Genomic DNA, 22,037 nt, shown 5'->3' with positions numbered 1-22,037 from the left:
CAACTTTTTACCTTAACATCAGTTTTGTATACACCTTCGCTATTTGACAGTTACTCACCAAAATTGGAACAAGACATAAAATATCGGAAACCCCTCATCAAATGACTTAGGTGACTGCCAACAATGATAATGGAAATTATAAGAATGTGTTCAGAATTATACAAAAACTTAAAACTACATAATATTTGTAACTATTTGTTTCTAATACCAAAAAAGGATAAAGGACCCAAAGAAGAATTATGTTCTTTCTTTCCTAGATTAGTACTACTGGGTGACTTGCTCTCGGATTTCAAACTAGTCGAGGTTGTCGCTTTCCCCAGTTTGTGAGAAACTTTTGGAATCTTAGTAGCACTATGACTATGTTGAGGTTTGGAGTGAAGACCTGCGTGGGGAGAGGTATGAAGTCCAGCATGAAATCCTGAGTGAAGTCCTGTGTGCAACCCATTAAGAACGCCTGGTTGGCTAGAGGTTTCTTTGCTCTCGAAATCAGCAACTGATTTTGGTGAATGCAGAGTTTCTACGAAATGAATACCTGGATGCAGTTCTTGACCTGTCAAGTTTTGCTTTAGTTTGCTTTTCACCAACGGATCCATGGTTGTTACAGAACCACCAGCAGTTGGTGTAATCTTTCCAGAATTGGTGCTGCTTTGGTAGTCGGAGAGTCTAGTTTGCGATGAAGACGCAGAAATACTAGTCCTAGATTCTGATACATTATGTGTCTTTTCAAGTTTAGTGAGTTCAGAGTTCATAATTTTTTTACAGCGTCTCAAATCTTTTGATATTTGCAAACAGTCACCACATCTAATCATTAACCTAACCTCGTTTGCTAGGACTGTAGTCTGATGGATTGCTTTGATCACTGCATCATCCGGAGGCAGAGCATTAGGCGAGGCTAAATTCTCTAGAGTCAATAAACCCATATTACTTGCTTGACTACCGCTTTTAGGCATTTTCCCAAAACCTTGGCTATACTTCGAGTATAACCTATTTGGACTGTCCAAATTATGACTGATCTTTGCCAATGGATCAATTGGCTCATCAACGTCTACCTTCCTGAGCTTGTTTTTTTCATCATTGAAGGATGACAACAACCCCAAACTGAAGTCGAAATTGTTAATGTCCTCTTTAGTATTCAATTGATGTGATTTTGAGTCTCTTGTATCAAGAATAGTAGCAAAATCAGTTTCAGAAAGATGTCTTAGTTTTTCTTGATCAGATTCATCATCTAGATCACAACTGCTACTGCTACTGGTACTAGAGTAATCCTTTTCCGTGATAGTATCAGCTTTTGCAATCTTCTCATTGAAATCTTTTACTATAGCAGTGTCATGCAGGCTTAAGGTGGAACTTGTATCATTAAAGAAAGACGGATCTATCTCTTTGCTTAAACTGGATTTCTTTGTAGTCCTGTGTGCAAATGTTCCTGTCGACCGTCTAGATGATGGTATATTCATGTGCATAGGATAATTTAGCGATTCAATCGAGACATGACTATCTCTTGGTCCATTTCCCATCATAGTTGGCAAATTACTTGAGCCTCTTGGACTCAAATCCAGTGAATTCTTCTTCTCCACCGTACTTCCATTACTGCTATTATATGATGATCTAGACATAGAATGTCTTCTCATCAAATCAAGATCAAAGAATCCGTTATCAATTCTTTCAAGGCAAAGCTTGATTTTTTTCAGAATCTTGTAAGCTTCACATGACTCCAAATATGCCACTTCCTTTTCTTTATCATTACCAAAATATGTCGAAACTTTTCTTGAAAACGAATCAATTAACGATTTACAGGTAATGTACATGCCTTCTTCCTTTTTCCCAACAATAGAGTAAAGAACCTCTGATATCAAATTGAATAGGAGAGGTAACTCATATAGTTTAGAAATAACCAATAAGTCGAGAACGACTGGAGACAACATCCATTTACCATTGACCTGACCTGTATAAAAGAATTCTGCAAATGCGTGCACCGTTGCAGTTGACCATGGTAAATATAGAGTTCGCGGAATCAACATTGGTTCCATTTCTATGTTACCATTTACTGTAGCACTTTCCGAACTATCTGATACAGATGCAAAAGAATGCCTACTCCAATCGTTATTTACTGAGTTTCTTGTTGAAGACCTAATATTTTCAGGCATCTTACTACCTGCGACTGGTTTAGTTGGTGTCTGTTTAGCAAAGGCCATATCAGCTTCTTTGAATCTATCTTCCATTAATTGCCTGTCAATCGCTGAATTCACTTCAGACGTACTCGTCTTTCTGCTATATGACGATCTTCTAGATGAAAGAGGACTTCCTTTAATGGTATTAAACACCTCTGACATTGAGTTCGTTCTAGGTTTTGAAGTGATATTGGGGTACTTTGTAACAGGAGGCGGTGGCACCGGTTCTGTTGGGGTCTGGCAAGGTGGTGGTAAGGGCACATTTAAGACTCCCAAAATTGGAGAACCGGTTACACTGCTGTTTCGACTCCCAGGCAGATGAGATTTGCTTTGTCTTTCAGACGAAGAACTAACATAGGAAAGGGAACTCCTAGTACTTCCCACACTACGTGTAGATACTGGTTGTCCTTTGTCCATTATAGAGGATATGATAGGATGTGAAGCTCTCCTTTTACCTTCAATTTTGGGTGATCTCTGTATTCCCATCGTTTGCGAGCTCAATAAGGAGGACCTTCTACTACTCGATCCTGTCTGAAAAAACTGGGAATCTGGCGCGATATCTTGAACAGATGACGATGGCTTCTTTTCTTGAAATGGAACCCTAAACACCATACCACCAGTGGAACTTGTTGTAGATGAAGTAATTGTTCGGGATACAGATTTCATTTTATTTGTATTTTTTGCTTGCGATGTTGGACCAACGCAATCATCATCATCATCATCAACATCATCAATATGCGTGAGATATACACTTTCGCTCATTGGATTTGGGGATGAACCCATTAAATGCCCATCTACTGAAGACCTTGATGTTCTATCTACAATATTTTCAGATCCGGGAGGTTTTCTACCGGCTGGCCCTGATACTGAGTAATGATGATGCTGTGCTCCAATTCCTTTTACAAAATAATTATCTAACGAGCTAGATGATGATAACCTAGAACTATGGATATCTCTCGATCCAGTCCTCGAAGAAAACGGTGTCAACTTGATTAACGTAGAAAGGTTACCAGACGCCTCGTATTCTGTACAAGCTTTAGAGTAACCTTGGGATAGCAAAAGATCAAAATATCTGCCCCACCTTTTCCGTAGTAAATATAATGGTACTCCAATTGCTTCACCTTCACTACTGACAAGCTCAAAATCTGAAAGCGGTTTACCATATATTTCCAATGCATCCTTACCTAAAACCATTGCATATGCAGGAAACACAGATCTAATAGATGTCATCTCATATGGTGGTGCAATGTATCTTATATAACTTTCAAATTGAGATGTCTGAGAAGATGCAAAGCTCATTCTATTCAAATCACTTTCAAGATCAGAAACACCACTAGATCCAAATTTAGAATCTGGTACCGACATGACTGCATCCTTGTTAGATGGAACTGAGTGAATACCTTTGTTGAATATATTTATTATAGGAAGACCAAAACTTAATAGATGATCAAATTTCTGGACACTTGGCAAATATCCATCATCATTTTTGGTCCCTAAAACCAAAGCCTGATGATGAGAATCCCACACAAACAGTTTCCAGAACCTATGCGTATTAATTTCACAATCCGGACAAGTGATACCAATCCGAGTCCATTTTCCAGAAGGAATATCGTAAATATAACAATGAAAATCAGAAGGTAGTAATGTAGGGCAGAAACCACCAATTACAATATTGTAACCGAAGTAGTCTCCAGTTGGATTTAGTAAATTTAAGGGAGCTTCTAATAGATCGTTTGGTTGTAAAGGATGGGAGGCCATCCTTATACCTTTCGACCCCGAAACAATGGGTAAGGCCACTATAGGAGATTGACTATTAGGATCCTGTTCGTCTTGCTCTTTGGTACCTGTATCAGAATCACATACCGCCATTTCCGTATCTACTGATGATCTACCAGACACTTGTTTCGCTTTTTTTGATCTTGATGTTATCACCGAGTGATCTCGACAACTTAATGGTTTGTAAAATGCTAACGCTGGGATCTTGGCCTCATTGTTCTCAACAAGAATAGAAAAACAAGAGTCCGTAGCAAGGTCCACTGGCTTTCCTTCGATATTGGTTTCTAGCTCTATTGGGAACTCAGAATCTGGCACAGACTGCCAGTAGCCTCTCGTGAGGTTGTAAATATCGACTTTATGCACTGGCTCATCCAAGTTGTTTAGACCACCCACAATGACAATTTTCGTATCTCTAGTGTCACTATGTTCGTTTTTGACGTGCATGGAGTGATTAAACCTTCTTTGTATCAATGGGTTTCTACTCACCAGTGACCACTGCTTCGTCCTAAGGTCCAGTCTCCACAACTCATTGGACGCCGTAAACTCGTAGCCGTTCTGCGGCGACATCACTAATCCCCCAAACACGAATATATTGCCATCAACATAGCACATAGAGTGGAACAGCCTCTCTCTGAAACTCTCCTGCTCTATCACTGATAATGTTACAGAAGAGGACAAAGACTGCTCGTTGGCAAACACATCAACATCCGCAGCTTCCCGAGCAGGGTCAGTCTCCATGCCAGTCCCGGTGGCAGTGCCAGCGCCAGCGCCCGCACCTGCGCCCAACATAGTCTCACTCTCCACAGTGGTATCCACCCTATTCCATGTCCGCGATATCAGATCCAGAAAGAATATCTCGGGACTCAACCATTGCTTTAAATCCTTAAACCCTGCACTGCAGTCCTTCTCCTTCGCAAAATACAACACCACCTGGTTCTGAATCTCAGCACATGTCACTTTCTCCAAGTTCAAAGGTATAGTCAGCCCTCCATGCACAAATATATTACTCCGCGTCAACGTAACTGCAGCACCAGTCCTACAGTCCAGACTCTGCTTCCTCCGCACATACTCATCCCCAGACCCGGCCTGCGCAGCGGGCAGCCTCAAAGGATAGCACGTACACGTAAATGGTTGTAACAGCGACATACTCTCAGCTACTCCTGACTTACCTTTGCCGCCTTCCCCGCCTTTTAAACAAATTCAAGCTTAATATTCTATTATAGTTTTGACAGATTACGCTTTGACGTCTACAGCAGGGGGTGAGATGTGTTTGTTGGTCCCTCATTCCGTTGAAAAGTGGCAGCCAGTAATTCCACGCAGCAAGAGAGAAAACCCAACTTCTTCAACGATCCGTACGGGCAGAAGTGTGGGGGAGTGGGGTGAAAGAGGAAGTCACCGGTTCCTTGCACAGAAACTGCTGTAGCAAATCAACTCTTGCTGCGTCTCTAATTAAAAAAAAGATAAGTCGCCATAACACCGGTCGGTGTTATAAATCTACTTAATATACACTGTTCTCATCTGTTTGGGGCTTCTCATTCTGCATCCCGCTGTTATTGCAAGGTATTTTGAACGCCCGGAGTTATCCCAAGTTTTGGTTCTGTACTAGGAGATCTCTATGTAACACACAAGTGCTTACAACCATTGTTGTTACGCTATATGTATGCGAGTATATGTACAATCATTTGGGCGTGTTACAAATATATTTAGATTATATGTACAACTGTTGTGCGTGTCACGATATATTGGATGTGAGTAAATTACAGAATCATCGATAGCCATGCAAGGCCGAAGAGACAGAGTGCGAGCGGGTATAACTGGACGAAGCCCTTCGACCTGGTGACGATTGCTGAGCATGTGAAGGACCAAATAAAGCAGAACCCGAACACCGTGAGTCTGAGCAGAGTGGAGACTCTGACCTTCCAAGGGCTGGTTCCCAGTGTGTGGGACACTGCGGGTATCACTATTTGTACCAGAAGTCCGCATATCACTAGAGGGAACATACAGTACCCGGACAGAGACACGTATGAGAGCAATGTGGCGTTTTGGTAAGGTTTCGTCAGTTTCAAATGCAAGGCCATCACCACAAGCACGAACCAGCAGGACACAAACACAGACGAGAATAGGCCCTTTGCGTGCGATACACATACTGAGTACAGTATGATAAAGGTCAGCGGTGCCCAGAAGTCAGAGCTGTTGAATATGTCCTCGTTGGCTCCCTGAGCAGAGTCCTGGTCACCACTCGTGGTGGCCATGTACCTATGCGAAGGTAAGTGCGGGTACACAACTTGTTTTAACTTCGAGTTGATATCATAGATATCTCGCTTGAAAGTTGCCAAGACACTCTCGTCCAACGTACCTCTGTTCCAATCACCACTACTGGTCTCCATATTGCCAGACAAACCAGCTATACCTCGACTTCCAGCGGCACTTGAGTTTCCATTGCTGCCATCTCGAACGGGAACGTCAGGCTCTATAAAATCAGGCTCTATAAACTGATCATCTGTAGCCATTTTCTCAATTGGTGTCTACCTATTTCTGTTTGATCTCTGAATATCACTGCAAGTTTAAGTCTGCAGGCACTTTCTTCTTAAATGCTATCCCCTTTGGCAATTGAAATGCAACTTCGGGCAGAAATCGTGAACTATGTGCTCCCACTTTCTGTTAATAGTGACTTGTACAAGGGCTCCTATCCCAAACGTCACAAATACAGCTACGCCAATCACTGATCAGGATAACAAAACAAACTAGATAACAACGCTAGTAACCATTCACCAAGCATCATTGCAAATACTTGTTACTAGAGGAATTTGACGTATAGGTTAGACCAATACATCACATGTAAAATACTGTGACGTTAGAAGTGAGCGTGCTCTTGCTTTCCTAAGAATTCGCGATGAGCGTAACGATTGAATAAAATACTGGCATACTATACATAATTACCGGGCATATTAGTGGGGAGACTATCCACGAATAATTACCTCTACAGCGAGACCAACCTCGATCAACAGCTGCTCTTTTAATAATGTCTCTTTGGGTTGATAAGCACAGGCCTAAAACGTTGAAGACTCTGTCTTACAACGATGATCTAACGCGGTTTCTCTCTTCCTTGGCTATGAATCCGAGGGATCTTCCACATCTGCTGATATATGGCCCCAATGGATCTGGTAAGAAGACAAGGTGTATGGCTCTGTTGGAGTCTATCTTTGGTAGCCAGGTGTATAGGCTAAAGATAGATGTCAGGCGGTTCGTGACGCCTTCGAACAGGAAGCTGGAGCTAAATGTGGTTAGTTCTCCGTACCATTTGGAGATCACTCCCAGTGACATGGGTAATAACGATCGTGTTGTGATCCAGGAGCTTCTGAAGGAAGTTGCACAGATGGAACAGGTCGATTTCCAGGACGGGAGCTCTGGTATTGCCAATAGGTTTAAGTGTGTGATAATCAATGAGGCCAATTCATTGACTAGGGATGCACAGGCTGCGCTAAGACGTACCATGGAGAAGTACTCAAAAAACATACGTTTGATCATGCTGTGTGACTCTATGTCATCTATCATCTCCCCAATAAGGTCGCGTTGTTTGATGATCAGGTCACCAGCACCACAAATGAAAGATATAACGAAAACATTGAAAGATGTTGCAAGTGAAGAGAACGTCAATATCGTAGACCAGGTAATTCTAGATAAGGTAGCCAATGAGTCAAATGGTAATATGAGACTTGCTCTTTTAATGTTGGAGTCAATGAGTCTCAGCAACGAAATGCAATTAAAGGAAAACACTCCCGTAATCAAACCGGACTGGATGGTAGTAATATTGAAACTGGCCAACAAGATAAAGAAAGAGAGATCGGTAAGTTCATTAGTGGAGTGTCGTGCTGTCCTATATGACTTGCTCGCTCACTGTATACCGGCTAAAGTGATACTACAGGAATTAGCATTTGCATTGATCTCTGATAAAACAACTCCAGATTCCTCCCGTGTAGAGATTATTGACCATGCTAGTGTTTTTGATGAGCGTCTATGCTTGGGTAACAAAGCTATCTTCCATCTTGAAGGTTTTATAGCAAAGGTTATGTGTACTTTAGATAAGTAGCTTTTATAGGTGGAGTTACTAACTTTGCAAATATTAAACGCTTGGCCATGATTAATTTGTAATATTTAAGTGCATTTTTATAATTGATAATAAATTTATGTTATTTTGACTAATGTACAGTGTATAGGTTATATATATGAGAGATTAATTTATTTTTGTTACAGTTTATGATCCTGGGCCAGTGGCTTATTCTTCGTCGTTAAACTTTGGTGCTAAGAAGAATTGTAAGAATCCACTCTTCAAGTCAAATTGGAATAAAGCTGGAGCTTCACTGGAAAGCCTTATACCGATCTTTTCTGATAGAGCAGAACCCTTGACAATGTCTAGCAAATACTTGGAACCAAATGTTAGATCCACTGGTTGTTCCATTTCCAACTTGACGGAGTCTTCTGGCTTTTCCATATCGACAAAAGGCTTCAAGATAACCGAACCAGAACCAATGTCACCATCGGCAACAAACTTAATGGTTTCCTTTGTGACCATGATGTTCAAAGAATCACTCAATTGACTCAAGTCACGAACGACCTTAGAAAACTCATAAGATGGCATCATCAATGTAGTATCGTATTGTAGTTCTTCGATCTTCAAGAAATCAGCATCGATATCCATCAGCTTCAAAGAGTATTCAGCGATTCTCTCTCTCTTGGTGTCCTCAAACAACAATAGGACAGAATCTGGGGTGTCATCTGCAATCAATGTCAGCGTGTCAGAGTTGTTACCACATCTTAGAATCTTACTCAAAGATGTAAGGTCAATACCTAGAGTAACTGGATGATCACATCTGTATTCTTGGAATGCTTCAATACCAATTTCCAAAGAAACCAATAAAACACGGGAATCATCAACTGCCTGAGCAATGATACCATCTTCTTTACATTGAAAGTTGACCAATTGGACACAGTCCTTGAAACCATCAATAATTCTCTTGAAAAGAGATGCTTCTTCAAATTTAGCTTCCAACATTGTATATGATTTTTTTTTATAGAGCGAATATTCACTTATTGAGTTAGGTTGTCTTGAGTTCACAATCGTTAAGCACAAAATAATTGTATTTAAAGTAATGAATTGGCTGGAAGAGAGTAAGTACTCTATTTAAATAAGTGTCACGATAGTTTTTGCAGCTTTGTAACATATCGTCACTATGCAAAATGACCACCAATTGTTCAAGATGCTACTAAATAACTCAGTAGAAAGTCAAAAAAAAATTGCAACATCTTTACGCGTCGCACGCTACTAATATGAAAGCAAGAAAAAGGTAAATATTGTAGCACTTGCTCACGCGTCACCCTCTCTTATTGCACCACCTTGGTCTTTTGTAACTACAAATGGATATGTAAGTGGTAGATTCATTGGGGGAAAGGTTCTTTCCAAGTCGCGAATCGTCTGGTGTCTATTACTACTCTAACTTGTTCTTGTTGAACCTTCAATAAGTAATCCATCCAAATAATCGCTTGAAAATCTATTATTTGCTTATTGAGTTATGAGTTTTAAGATCGTATTGTTTCGTTTCTATTTGAATATCTAAAGGATGTTCCCTGATGACAGTGTTCATATTTCTTGTATCGCATTCTTGAGAGTCGTCTTTTTTATGTCATAAGTTCATGCTGTTACCAACCAATTTGAGAAGTTTATCAAATGTGTTAATGGAACAGGTTATATTGAAACTCAAATTATATTTCTTAACAATGGCAAATATTGTGAGTACTATGTGTCATGACAAGTGACTGCATGTTGTAGCGTCTTGTTGTTTTGTTTCAATTTATGCCACAAAACTATTTGAAACGGATGCTTCATATCGGCAAATTTTATAACCGACAGAGAGAAGAATAATTTCTTGCCTATATTATCAGCCACTAAATTTAATACAATTACACAGTCTTGTTTATTAACATCGCTATAGATCAGCGTAAATATATTACTGCAACGCAAATAATGGGCTTAAGCAAAATTCTTGGCTCCAACGACAATATTGTCAACAAGAATGGTTCCAGTAACACTGGAGGAAGTAAAAAGTCTTCGTTCTTCTCGTTGAACTCAAAAAGGAATACAGATGCCGCGGGCATAGTGCCTGATTTCACAAGTATCAAAGCTCCACGGACCATATACAAGAATGCGAACTTTTCAATATCTGGGAAATATGAAATTATTCAGGTATTGGGGAAAGGATCATATGGTGTTGTCTGTTCTGCCAAACACAAGTTAGATAATGAAGACCAAGAACAGTTTACAGTAGCCATCAAGAAGATTACAAACATATTCTACCGAAAAATTCTGCTGAAGCGCGCTATAAGAGAGATAAAATTCATGAATTATTTCAAGGGTCATAAACATATTGTAAATCTTATTGACATAGAGATTGTCCAGGACAAACCATATGATGGCTTGTACTGCTACCAAGAATTGATAGATTATGACCTCGCGAGAGTTATTCACTCTTCAGTTCAGCTTTCAGAGTTTCACATTCAACATTTCATATATCAAATACTTTGTGGTGTGAAATACATCCATAGCGCGGATGTTATTCATAGAGATTTGAAACCAGGTAATATATTATGCACTGTGAATGGCTGCTTAAAGATATGTGATTTTGGTTTGGCAAGAGGTGTTGCAAAACAGTTTGTCAACAAAAACTCAAAGCCCAACGAAATCACAAATTATGTAGCAACAAGATGGTATAGAGCCCCTGAACTAATTTTATCTAACAACGAATACACTAAATCTGTTGATATGTGGTCTGTTGGTTGTATACTTGCAGAATTTTACGGAAGAAGGCCTATATTTATGGGGAAGGATTCCATACATCAAGTATATGAAATTAAAAAAATATTAGGAACTCCTTCTAGATCCTTGCTGGTCAAATATGGGACACTGAAGGCATGGAATTTATTCGGTCATAACAGTAATCATAATCTTGATAACCTAAAAAGCGGAATGCCTTGGTCGACTGTGTACCCCATGGCCTCAGCCACTGCACTGGATCTCATTGATAAATTATTACAATGGGAACCAGAAAGCAGATTGAATGTTCTACAGTCTCTTGAACACCAGTTTGTTCAATCAGTCCGAAAGCCCAATGATGAACCTATTTGCTCAAAAGGACCATTTAATTTCTCATATGAATATAACTTGAACTCTATGGACGATCTAAGACAATGCTTAAACGAAGAAGTAGCGCAATTTTACATAGAGAGGCAGCTTGGCGAAGAGTACTCTAAATATATAGAAGAGTAATAGCAAAGATGCGGCGACAAATATACATTTTAAAGAAGGCATTACTATACTTATTAATGCTTTTTATATATTTAATATCAGAATAGCAGCTCCTATTCAGACAAAATAATAAAATTTATTAAGACCCAAATAATAACATTGATTATGAAAAATGCGGATATGGATAACACAGTATAGCATTGTTTGAATGTAATAAATTCATCCATAAATGGACTAATTGACACATTGGCTAATTACAATTGCAAGAATTATATATCATGTGATTATGTCGTTTTAAAAAATATAATTACAATGCATTTCATAGGGGAAACACAATGAAGTGGGATATCAAATCGAATCTGGAATGCAGGATAAAGCTATCGAAATAGTCATAATTATGGTACTATTTTTGATTACATCTCTAGTTTACCATTAAAAACGCATCACAAAATTACTATTTAATTGGACAATTTGCTGATTGTCCTTGAATTGAGACTAAATAAGGCTAAATTGGCAGTCAAAAATAGGATTAGAATAAACAACGCCCAAAAACACTGTTAGAGAGAACATACTTTAGTATTTTTGAAATTCAAAGAACAGAAAGTATATAAACAACATCATGAGCCATTTAGCAGTTAATCAAGGTCGTGGGCGCCGAAGAGCTCTTTCTGTTAACAGTTATTCAGAAGATCAGCAACATGCAATGGAAAATGCGCTAGACAACCTTCGAGATGACTTAAGCCTTGTTAAGAGTCAATGGAATAGGGTTTTAACAGAGGATTCTAATCCTTTAGAATTAGCCTTAGCTTTTTTGGATGACACTTCGGTTGGTCTTGGGCACAGATATATAGAGTTCAACCAGTTGAAAGAGCAAATCGGCTCCCATTTACAAGAAGTTGTCAATCAACACAGTCAAGCATTCAATTCCAATGTGGCATCATATACTCAAGCTGTTAATGCAATAACTAAATCGCAACAAAAGATTTTAGAACTTAAGGATTCTGTCAGGGAAGCAAACCATAAATTTGTTCTCGACAAGTCAGATTTAGAAGATTTGAATAATCAAAGCCTAAAGTATAACCAGGTGATTGAAGACTTAAATTCTATTGAAAAATTAATTCAGTACCCAGATATTATAGAGGAACATATTAGAGGCAAGAACTATAGAGATGCAAGGATCTTATTAGAAAAGGGATTCTTACTAGCAGGTAGTCAAACACTTAAGGATGTAAGTGCTATAAAACCATTAGTGCAGCAACTAGAATTACAGGAGCATGTGCTATTCAATACCATCATCGAAGAGATACACAATATTCTCTACAGCAAGAATGACGATTCTTTTGTTACAAATGAGATTGGCAGAATGGTCGGTACAGCTCAGACTAATTTCTCCACATTGGAAAACTATGTTTACAATGTAGTGAATATTGACATAAAAGAGCAATCACGAATTATTAACGATAAATTCTCCATCTTTATGAAAGACATTGAAGACTCAAAGTCATACTCAAAAAAAGTTATGGTACGAAGTAAGCAAACTGTTTTTGACAAACTCTTTATATATTTGAGCCTCTTGAAAGATATGAAAAAGCTATCACCTGCTTTGAATATCATTTATGACAGAACAAAGGAAGAGTTTCATAATATCGTACTAAAAAGTACAGAAAAGGTAAGATTAAAACACCCATCCCTGCTAAAAATGTCTCAAGGGTTTGAAAAAGAATTGAATTTTGGTTTATCCATAAAGGACATTCTATCATTGATAATGAGGGAATGCTTTTGGGAGATTTTCATCAAATTTCTAGTTGCAACACAAGGTCATAGAGTTGTTGCAGAGTCTGTCAACTCTTTAAGATCTCCAACCTCTAAGAGCACTATTTATCCGCTTGATAAAGTGTGGAGAAAGGTTATAGATGAGATTGAATTTTTATTAACAAGATACCTAAGAAATGACCAACTATTAAATAGTAATAAACTTTTGAAAACAAAAAGATCTAGAGCTTCTTCAATCGCAAACAATAGAATTGAGCATTTTAGCTTAGAAGATAATATTGAAGGCGAGGCATCTGCTAAGAAACATGCAGCAGAATTGAAAACACTTTTGAAGGATATTTTCCCGGGGTTTACAGTTTCTTCAAATATGGAACTGGGCTCTATTTATATACAGGATGAATCGTTTGAGAGAGATGATTCACTAATTCCTGGTTCTATTTTCAATATCAAAGTATTACTTGAGCCTTACTTAGTATATGTCAGTGCTTGTGAGAACATACTACCGGAACAAATAAAAACAAACACAATTTCTCCATTGAAATTTTTTAAAGATTATATGGAGAATCAATTCTTCCCAAATATTGAGGTGACATTTAATTCACTGTTTGAAAACCATGTTGAAAATAATAATCCTTATGCGCTTGAAATAAACGATGAGAACAAAACAATTTTTAAGGCAGCTGTTGATTTCCAAAATCTACTTGCAAGGATTATGCTATTAATGAATACAACGAACACATTCCGGAAGAATGTATCGACTTCTATATTGGAAGTAATTATAAGACTCCAAGCATACTATGAAGACCTCTTCAATACTATCGTCAATAGCCACAATGACATCAGCAACAACATTTTAATCACTTGGCTCAATGATGAAAAGTTAAGTCATCTTGAATCTAAAATTTATAATGGTGATGAAAGTGTAATAACTCAAGAAACCAACGAATTATTTAGGTACGTTCCTAATTTTTGCGTCAAGAGCAGGGGTTTGACAACATATGATTCATTGAGTCCAACCTCATTTGATAACATAATCTACTTTTTATCAACTATCATGTGGATATTAGATTGGCTACCAACAATGAAAAAAAGGGTTGAAGAAGAAAATAATGTTGAAACAAAGTCTGAAATTGATATTTTGAGGAAGCAGTGGTCCTTCTTCGAGACTACTGATTCTGATGTCAAACAAATAAAAACCTTGAAGTTCTCGCTTGACAAAGAATCTGAAGAGAAATTTGATCAAACTATCAATGCCTTTATGCAGCTGAAAACAAAGTTGGTATCATTATTGAGATTTGATATGAGATCTCTGTGCATCTCAAATATTGGTGAGCTATTTCAGAATACGACCATGTGGAATCCAGAAGATAGCAGTAATGAAATAGATCAAAGCATTGCTTCGTTGATATCAAGATTAAGGCTATCAGAGAACAAGCTAAAACAACAGTTATCTGATGTCGAGTTAAAGATTATTTTCATTGGCGTTGACAAATTATGTAACATTGCGTTCATTAAGGGCTCTCAAACGATTAAGGTTTTAAACAGCAATGGTGTCAAAAAATTATCACGTAACATTCAAATGCTACAACACACTTTCAGGAATTTCTCTCCTGATCCATCAAATATTGACATGAGCGAGCCTTTATTATTTTATTCACTTTGTGATGCTGACGAGTCGACCTTATTTGAAGAATTGAATAAGGGATCCCTTGCAAATTTGCCTGTAGAGCTCCACAAGACTATCTTAAAACTACAATTCAGTGAGGAGTTGTATAGACAACAGATGAGATCAGCAAGAATGTCTACAAGTACTCATTCCAAACCAACTAATAAGAGATATCTAGATGCTATGGAGAAACTTAATAATTTGGGTGTAAGTACTGCCGCATAATTTTTGCATATCGACTAATTATTATTATTATATAATCTATAATGTAATGTTTTTGACGCTTTAAATTTCTTCGCATTAATCAGGGCATTATGCATAGCTTTTTAAGTATACTTCACTTGCTTGCTACTTGTTCAACTTTAGAATTTTTTTATAGAAGAAGCTTCTCGGATCAAAAAGTTCAAAATTGACAAAGTGCACTTAAGTGAACAAAAAGGCAAACTATAAATTCTATTCACTACTCTTCAAATAAAGAAGAAACTGTAACGTTGTCAACTCATCCCACAGTAATAATATCATGGATGCTATAGCCGACCCCAATTTTCAGCAGACCAAACTTAGGTCAACAGCTACCGAAGACATTCCTTCACTTCTCACAGTGGTTTTAGATATATCCCCACGATTATGGGCAGAATTTGATCACAGAAGCGGTGAGAAACAGAGCGTTACTACTGTATTAAAGTCTTTGATTGTGTTCTTAAACAGTCATTTAGCATTTAATAGTGCTAATCAAGTTGCCGTCATTGCCGCATTTTCTCAAGGTATACAATATTTGTACCCAAGGAGTAGCGATACATCAGAGCAAAATGCAGGAAACTCAAAAGATCTGTCCATAATCAGCTCTCATATGTACAGAAGGTTCAGGAATGTTGACGAGACATTAATCGAAGAGTTTTATAAATTGTATCAGAGAGAGGAAAGCCTAATAGATAAACCAGTTCAAAAGAGTACATTATCAGGTGCGATGGCAGCTGCTCTGACCTATACAAATAGACTAACGAAAGAATTTGAAAGCATTAGTTTAAGATCACGATTACTTGTCATTACGTGTGGTAGCAGCAGAGAGAAGGATGAAATCTTTCAATACATACCGATAATGAATTGTATCTTTTCTGCCACCAAGCTGAAATGCCCTATTGATGTTATCAAGATTGGTGGTAATAAACAGAGTACCTTTTTGCAACAGACCACAGATGCCACAAATGGTGTATACATCCACTTAGAATCGACTAATGGTATCATACAGTACTTATCCACAGCAATGTCGATTGATCCCTCCCTAAGGCAAATTATAGTGAGACCTACACAAGGTTCAGTGGATTTCAGAACATCATGCTATCTTACCGGTAAAGTTGTTGCCATAGGCTATATATGTTCTGTTTGTCTTTGTGTTTTATCTATCATCCCACCAGGCAACAAATGCCCTGCATGCGACTCACAATTTGATGAAAGAGTTATTGCAAAGCTTAAGAAGAAACCGGTTGTTCCAAAGAGTACATTAAAGAAGGTTAAAAAGAAAGTGTGATTTTTAGAAACGCTTACGCATGGTTTTATGATAGCAGGGCTGTTATAGAATTCAAATCATGATGCCGTATCAACAAGCGACCTATAGAAAAAAAAGCTTCTAAGCTAATAACTACAAATAAATATAATCTGCACTATTTAAACATCTTATTTGTAGTATGAACGACTTAATATTGCATCGACTCCAAGTATTTTAACAATAAATCCAATTGATTAATATTTCTTTATAGCAGTAATTAATACTTAAAAAATTAAAAAAAAATAAGAGCAGGGCATCGGAAATGTGAGGTGATGTTAATTTAGAGGTGAATGATTTAGAGCCATGCCACATTACAGACACAACAAACACTTGATTCAGTATATTAAGGAGTTCATATATCTAGCTGCAAACTAGAGTCAACTAAACAATGGCCGGGAGAAACAGAAATTCAAAAGATCAAAATAAGGAAGCGTTGTCAAGTGCAATTGATCCGGTTTTTGGTCAAGCTAAAGCCTTTAATATAAATGATCCAGAAGTCAATCCATTAGTCAAGAGCTATCTTTCGGAAGTAAGAAACGAAGCTCTTCACACAAATGCTATAAGCCACCAGATCGGCCAAGTTTCTAAAAATACTTTTGACGCTAATATCTATGATGATGAAGATGATTCAACTAGCATTCCTTCTGACACCAAGGTTAAAAGTGATCAAATAACTGAGTACTTGTACAGCATAGAAAACTGGTATAAATGGTTTGAAAACATCAGTGATATTATTTGGCATGGGTGCTATGTTTTTGAAGGTTATGATGATGAATCTATATCCCACTTAACACAGCTTTTGCGATTCTACTTACAAAAAAAGATTGACGAGAATAGGGCATCTAGCTTTGACCGCCATTTGGTGAATATATTTCGAGATCAGCTTAAATGTAGTGATCCCGATCCAGTGAACGGAACTTTAGAAATAGACGAGGACTGGGCTGAGAATCTGTTAAAAACAATGAGAAATAGCAAGATCAAGGATTTGAACACCGTGAAATATTGTATAAGAACAGATTACAAGAGGGCACCTCATGGTTTAAAACCATGGGCAAAATACGTTACTTCAAATCAACCTACCCATACTGCATTTATTAATATGATAGATAGTTCAAATTTGTGGACACTTGTTATGTACATGACCCAAATTTGGTTAAAAGAGATCTATACTTTCGGGAAGAATCTTGAGAGAAAGAAAATGTTATCCCAATGGCTTTTATACATCCTATTGCATATTCCAACTAGATTAACTGCGGAGCAGATGAGCAATATCCGATCATTAGCTAAACAAGCAAGAGAGATTTTGAACAGAAGAGTGAATAGTAATATATTTGGAACTACAAATATTGTTATTCCAGATGAACTACACGAGCACAATTGCCCTCCTTGCCCGCCAAATTTGGATATTGCATCGTTAATTTTAGCCGTTGTGACAAGAAAATATGGTCAACACGATATTTTGGAGTTTTAAATAGAGATTGAAAATCGTGACACAGATTAGCAAAGTACCTAAAGATATCCATATTCCACCATTAGCCATATCGAAGAGCATCTATTATGTTCATTTTGATAAGGAACCGGTTCTTATCAATTTCCTAAATAAGTAATACTTAAGTGCCGATAAGCTAATTGAAAAACTTCACATTTAACTATATAGACCCAATGGTATTAGAAGAAATGAACCTGTTTTGAAGAAAGAGTTAAAATAACAAGAGCTTTCACAATAGCTGATCCTGCACAGCTCATCCGGGGGTTGCTATTGAGAATATTGGTAGTGTGAAAGTCTTTCAAATTTTGACAGAGTCTAGCAACAGAATCAGTTAAAAAAAAAGTAAAGTCCGCATCGTATCACAGCAAGTAGCTCATCACATCACTTAGTAATAAGGTGAAAAGCCCACAAGATGGGTTTGACTATATAAAAGCTAGTGATAGCTGACATATAATCAATCATTTTAAACATATACTTCGAATAAATATTTACACAACAGGTTCATTTTGTCTGGTAGCAACAATAATCAATATTCAAGCTATAGATGTCTGAAGAATTTCCTACACCACAATTGATCGATGACTTGGAGGATCATCCCGGACAAGATAATGGAAGAGTTGTCAAGGACCTGCTAGCTGGTACGGCTGGTGGGATTGCTCAGGTTTTAATAGGGCAACCTTTTGACACAACTAAAGTGAGACTTCAAACTTCAAAGGTACCCACGTCTGCTGCAGAGGTTGTTAAAAATTTGCTTAAGAATGAAGGTCCAAAAGGTTTTTATAAAGGTACATTGACTCCATTGGTTGGTGTTGGTGCATGTGTCTCAATTCAGTTTGGTGTTAATGAAGCAATGAAAAGATTTTTCCATGCCAGAAATGTAGACCACAACGCGACTCTTTCTCTATCGCAGTACTATCTTTGTGGTCTCACTGGTGGTATGACCAATTCCTTTCTAGCTTCTCCCATCGAGCATGTAAGAATACGACTTCAAACACAGACGGGTTCTGGTGCACAGGCAGAATTCAAAGGCCCAATCGATTGTATCAAAAAACTGAGAAGTCAAAAAGGGTTAATGAGGGGTCTAATCCCTACAATGCTAAGAGAAGGTCATGGCTGTGGTACATATTTCCTTGTATACGAGGCCTTAGTATCAAAGCAAATTAACCAAGGTTTGAAGAGAACTGAAATTCCACCATGGAAATTATGCTTATATGGTGCACTTTCAGGTACAGCTTTGTGGTTAATGGTTTATCCAATTGATGTTGTGAAATCGGTCATGCAGACAGATAACCTAAATAAACCTCAAAACGGTAAGAATATGATCCAGGTAGCCAGAAATCTTTATGCCAGAGAGGGATTGAAGGCCTTCTTCAAAGGATTTGGTCCAACAATGCTGAGAGCCGCTCCAGCTAACGGTGGTACCTTTGCTACTTTTGAATTGGCAATGAGACTCTTGGGTTAATTTGATTTTCAAGTTCTCTGCTACCATAGGATAGTGCATCAACTAATGTATTTATATAAATGTGAAAATTTAATCATATTCAAAAACTTTTATCCAATTATATAAGACTACTTCAGAAAATAATAATAAAATGCATCAGGAATATTAAAAAATGTACTCTTTTCCAAAAAGAATATTAACCAACAAAAAAAAAAATATGTGCATTGTTAATAGAAATGTATGCCAGACTTGGAAATTAAAGAATGCCAAGGGTATGTTGCCAAAAGATTAAAGATTTTTCAGTTTCATTTAACCTTTTCCTGTAAAGTCTTGATCAGATCCTCGTTCTTCTCGGCTTCCCTATCTAAGTCAACCTTGGAACGATACATGTTAAATGTTCTGAACCACAAGAACCGTCTAAGCCGTGACCATTTGTCAGTATCAAGGCCGTAATTGATATAACACTGCCCCAACTCTACTTCAATATTATCCTCTGTGATACTCTTATCTGTAAGTGTATCCTCAATTCGGGCTAGCAACGAGCTTCCCTCTAAGCATAGTAATAGCCCTCCAAACCACATCAGCAAAGTCCAGGGATCAAGCTTCTGTCCACTGTTATTTTGATAATTATGGACATCCTCCCAATTACCGGCATTCCAATACGCATACGATTGATCAGAGAAGTTGTTATATGCTGCACTAGAGGCATAATAGGCTGACTGGGCTCCAGTAGGACCTGCACTTCCAGCCATATCCCAACCAGAACGTGTACAGTCGTATAGGTTTTTCTTTCTAGGATCCTTTAGAATCTCGTATGCCTGTGTGACAAGTTTGAACCGCTGTATCTTCTCTGCCTGGGTCAGATATTGTGCTGTGTTAGCGATTTCCATGGCATGATGAGATTTCACTAGGCTGGACTTTCTTATCTGAATATGGGAACTCAAATCAGGGTGGTACATCTTCACATATTTGTGATACTCCATCTTCAACTTCTTCAAATCCACATGCGTACCGACACCAAACCCAAATATTTCATAAGGAGTAGGATTGTGCTTATCGGGCCAAAGGCTATCATGTAACACTTGACTTCCTTTCCCTGCAGAGACAAGGTTATTATCATCTGTTGTCGCATAGCATCTTATCTTGTTCAGAAGCATAGAGTCGTGGCGATGAGCCATCAGAAATTTGGTTGACCCTTTCACTAACATCGTGCCCTCAACCTTCTACCGGTGCTTTACCATCTAATTCGATATGGAACTTTAGCGTTGGCAAAAGACGTCAAGTATAAATATGATCTTACACCACTCGAGATGATAAATCCGATTGGTGCTGACTACAAGAATAGATTCTGGGGGTGAACTTAGTGCTGGTGGGCAGAATTAAACTTTCAGCAAGGTGAGTTTTAACGGCCCTAGTGCGTATACTCAGAAATGACAAGCTGACCAATATTATACCAGCCGACACTGGCTTTATGGGGATGTATTACGAATGAACTTATGAGATGTTGAATTTAGATGGCACTGACTCCTGGTATTCAAGTGTATTAGCTGTCTTGAAGAAGTCATCGCAAGTTCTAATTTGTAATAATTTTTCAGTAAATTTTCATGAAAATTTATTAGCGAACGCTATATAAATCGGGATGCGATGAGCTTGCAATAATGCTAGTTATCAAGACCCTAGTCGGATACATATTAACCGAAACAATCAGAATATCTTGAACAATGTCTAACGCTGCACAATGGGATGCTCTTGGTATGAAAATAGCCTATGAGGAGGCTGCCAAAGGCTTTGAAGAAGGTGGTGTGCCAATTGGTGGTTGTTTGATCAACAACAAAGATGGTACTGTTCTGGGCCGCGGCCACAACATGAGATTCCAAAAGGGTTCTCCTACCCTACACGGTGAGATCTCTACTTTGGAGAACTGTGGTAGACTAGAGGGTAAAGTTTACAAGGACACCACTTTGTACACTACATTGTCTCCCTGTGATATGTGCACTGGTGCCATCTTGCTATATGGTATTCCAAGATGTGTCATCGGTGAGAGCGACAACTTCAAGAGTCCAGGTGAGGAATATTTGAAGAGCAGAGGTGTCGAAGTTGTACAAATGAATGACGAGCCATGCAAGGCCATCATGAAGAAGTTCATCGACACCAGACCTCAGGATTGGTTCGAAGACATTGGTGAGTAATCGTAATACCGCGTGTCAACCAAGAACCGATCTCAAACCAGTCTATGATTAACGTATAAGTGACGAAGAAAATACGGATAGGAACAATTCCTATTTCTTTATATAATTTATGCATTGTTCTAAGTAATACGCTATGGAATAAAATAACGACCTGCAGAATCTAATATTTTCGATATCGTTAACATTAAAAAATAGGCAAACTCACCTCATCTATCAGGTCTTGTCGATCTTCATATAAAATACATTTTTAGTGGACAAGCTTGCTAAAATAGTACCCGAACTCACTTCTTCTCTTCATCCAAAATCTTCTTCTCTGAGGATGGTGGTGGGGCATCTGGGGTTGGGAACACCAAGTTCATGTAACATACCAATATACCAACAAGACTCATGGCCACTTTAACCAATGGTGGCTGATCGAGTGCTGAGTTACCAGTCTTGCTCTTATTCTTTTCCAAGGTCTCCTCATCAGTGTTCAAGTAGGAGTGCACACTCTGTATCAACGAAAACCACGCTATAAACTTGTTCTTTAGAAAGATCGCAGCCATTGGCATAGTCTGATTCACAATACCGCTCAGAGATTGACTCTCACTGTAAATACCCCTTGGTGGCTCACTCTTCTTGTATTGCACACATAAGTCCTGTCTTCTCACGTTATTCAAAGCCATTTTCCCCCGTTCTTTCTACTATAA

At 38.1% G+C, this 22,037-nt stretch overlaps 12 protein-coding genes across 12 annotated transcripts; 7 read left to right on the top strand and 5 right to left on the bottom strand.

Moving 5' to 3' along the window:
- Positions 1-191: 191 nt before the first annotated feature.
- On the bottom strand, positions 192-5,090 carry MDS3 (Mds3p; the record flags this gene model as incomplete). The annotated part of the gene is made up of 1 exon (XM_445493.1): positions 192-5,090. One exon carries the CDS (start codon positions 5,088-5,090, stop codon positions 192-194), a length of 4,899 nt encoding a protein of 1,632 aa, XP_445493.1.
- Positions 5,091-5,701: 611 nt separating this feature from the next.
- Positions 5,702-6,454, bottom strand: YIP4 (Yip4p; the record flags this gene model as incomplete). Its single annotated transcript, XM_445492.1, has 1 exon — positions 5,702-6,454. The coding sequence occupies one exon, from the start codon at positions 6,452-6,454 to the stop codon at positions 5,702-5,704; it is 753 nt and encodes a 250-aa protein (XP_445492.1).
- Positions 6,455-6,966: 512 nt separating this feature from the next.
- On the top strand, positions 6,967-8,034 carry RFC5 (replication factor C subunit 5; the record flags this gene model as incomplete). Its single annotated transcript, XM_445491.1, has 1 exon — positions 6,967-8,034. One exon carries the CDS (start codon positions 6,967-6,969, stop codon positions 8,032-8,034), a length of 1,068 nt encoding a protein of 355 aa, XP_445491.1.
- A 186-nt stretch (positions 8,035-8,220) lies between these two features.
- POL30 (proliferating cell nuclear antigen) lies at positions 8,221-8,997 on the bottom strand (the record flags this gene model as incomplete). Its single annotated transcript, XM_445490.1, has 1 exon — positions 8,221-8,997. One exon carries the CDS (start codon positions 8,995-8,997, stop codon positions 8,221-8,223), a length of 777 nt encoding a protein of 258 aa, XP_445490.1.
- Positions 8,998-9,966: 969 nt separating this feature from the next.
- Positions 9,967-11,265, top strand: SMK1 (mitogen-activated protein kinase SMK1; the record flags this gene model as incomplete). The annotated part of the gene is made up of 1 exon (XM_445489.1): positions 9,967-11,265. One exon carries the CDS (start codon positions 9,967-9,969, stop codon positions 11,263-11,265), a length of 1,299 nt encoding a protein of 432 aa, XP_445489.1.
- Positions 11,266-11,863: 598 nt separating this feature from the next.
- On the top strand, positions 11,864-14,908 carry SEC8 (exocyst subunit SEC8; the record flags this gene model as incomplete). The annotated part of the gene is made up of 1 exon (XM_445488.1): positions 11,864-14,908. One exon carries the CDS (start codon positions 11,864-11,866, stop codon positions 14,906-14,908), a length of 3,045 nt encoding a protein of 1,014 aa, XP_445488.1.
- Positions 14,909-15,203: 295 nt separating this feature from the next.
- TFB4 (TFIIH/NER complex subunit TFB4) lies at positions 15,204-16,211 on the top strand (the record flags this gene model as incomplete). The annotated part of the gene is made up of 1 exon (XM_445487.1): positions 15,204-16,211. The coding sequence occupies one exon, from the start codon at positions 15,204-15,206 to the stop codon at positions 16,209-16,211; it is 1,008 nt and encodes a 335-aa protein (XP_445487.1).
- A 406-nt stretch (positions 16,212-16,617) lies between these two features.
- BRR1 (Brr1p) lies at positions 16,618-17,700 on the top strand (the record flags this gene model as incomplete). The annotated part of the gene is made up of 1 exon (XM_445486.1): positions 16,618-17,700. The coding sequence occupies one exon, from the start codon at positions 16,618-16,620 to the stop codon at positions 17,698-17,700; it is 1,083 nt and encodes a 360-aa protein (XP_445486.1).
- Positions 17,701-18,262: 562 nt separating this feature from the next.
- Positions 18,263-19,180, top strand: YMC1 (organic acid transporter; the record flags this gene model as incomplete). Its single annotated transcript, XM_445485.1, has 1 exon — positions 18,263-19,180. The coding sequence occupies one exon, from the start codon at positions 18,263-18,265 to the stop codon at positions 19,178-19,180; it is 918 nt and encodes a 305-aa protein (XP_445485.1).
- Positions 19,181-19,464: 284 nt separating this feature from the next.
- On the bottom strand, positions 19,465-20,367 carry JID1 (Jid1p; the record flags this gene model as incomplete). Its single annotated transcript, XM_445484.1, has 1 exon — positions 19,465-20,367. One exon carries the CDS (start codon positions 20,365-20,367, stop codon positions 19,465-19,467), a length of 903 nt encoding a protein of 300 aa, XP_445484.1.
- A 513-nt stretch (positions 20,368-20,880) lies between these two features.
- Positions 20,881-21,348, top strand: FCY1 (cytosine deaminase; the record flags this gene model as incomplete). The annotated part of the gene is made up of 1 exon (XM_445483.1): positions 20,881-21,348. One exon carries the CDS (start codon positions 20,881-20,883, stop codon positions 21,346-21,348), a length of 468 nt encoding a protein of 155 aa, XP_445483.1.
- Positions 21,349-21,629: 281 nt separating this feature from the next.
- On the bottom strand, positions 21,630-22,013 carry GVI51_D01441 (uncharacterized protein; the record flags this gene model as incomplete). Its single annotated transcript, XM_445482.1, has 1 exon — positions 21,630-22,013. One exon carries the CDS (start codon positions 22,011-22,013, stop codon positions 21,630-21,632), a length of 384 nt encoding a protein of 127 aa, XP_445482.1.
- Between the last annotated feature and the right edge of the window lie 24 nt (positions 22,014-22,037).

The sequence above is a fragment of the Nakaseomyces glabratus genome, chromosome D (genome assembly GCF_010111755.1).
Source record: "Nakaseomyces glabratus chromosome D, complete sequence".
In the NCBI taxonomy this organism is placed as follows: domain Eukaryota; kingdom Fungi; phylum Ascomycota; class Saccharomycetes; order Saccharomycetales; family Saccharomycetaceae; genus Nakaseomyces; species Nakaseomyces glabratus.
The sequence above is the reverse complement of the archived record's forward strand: the minus strand, read 5'-3'. Positions and strand labels throughout refer to the sequence as shown.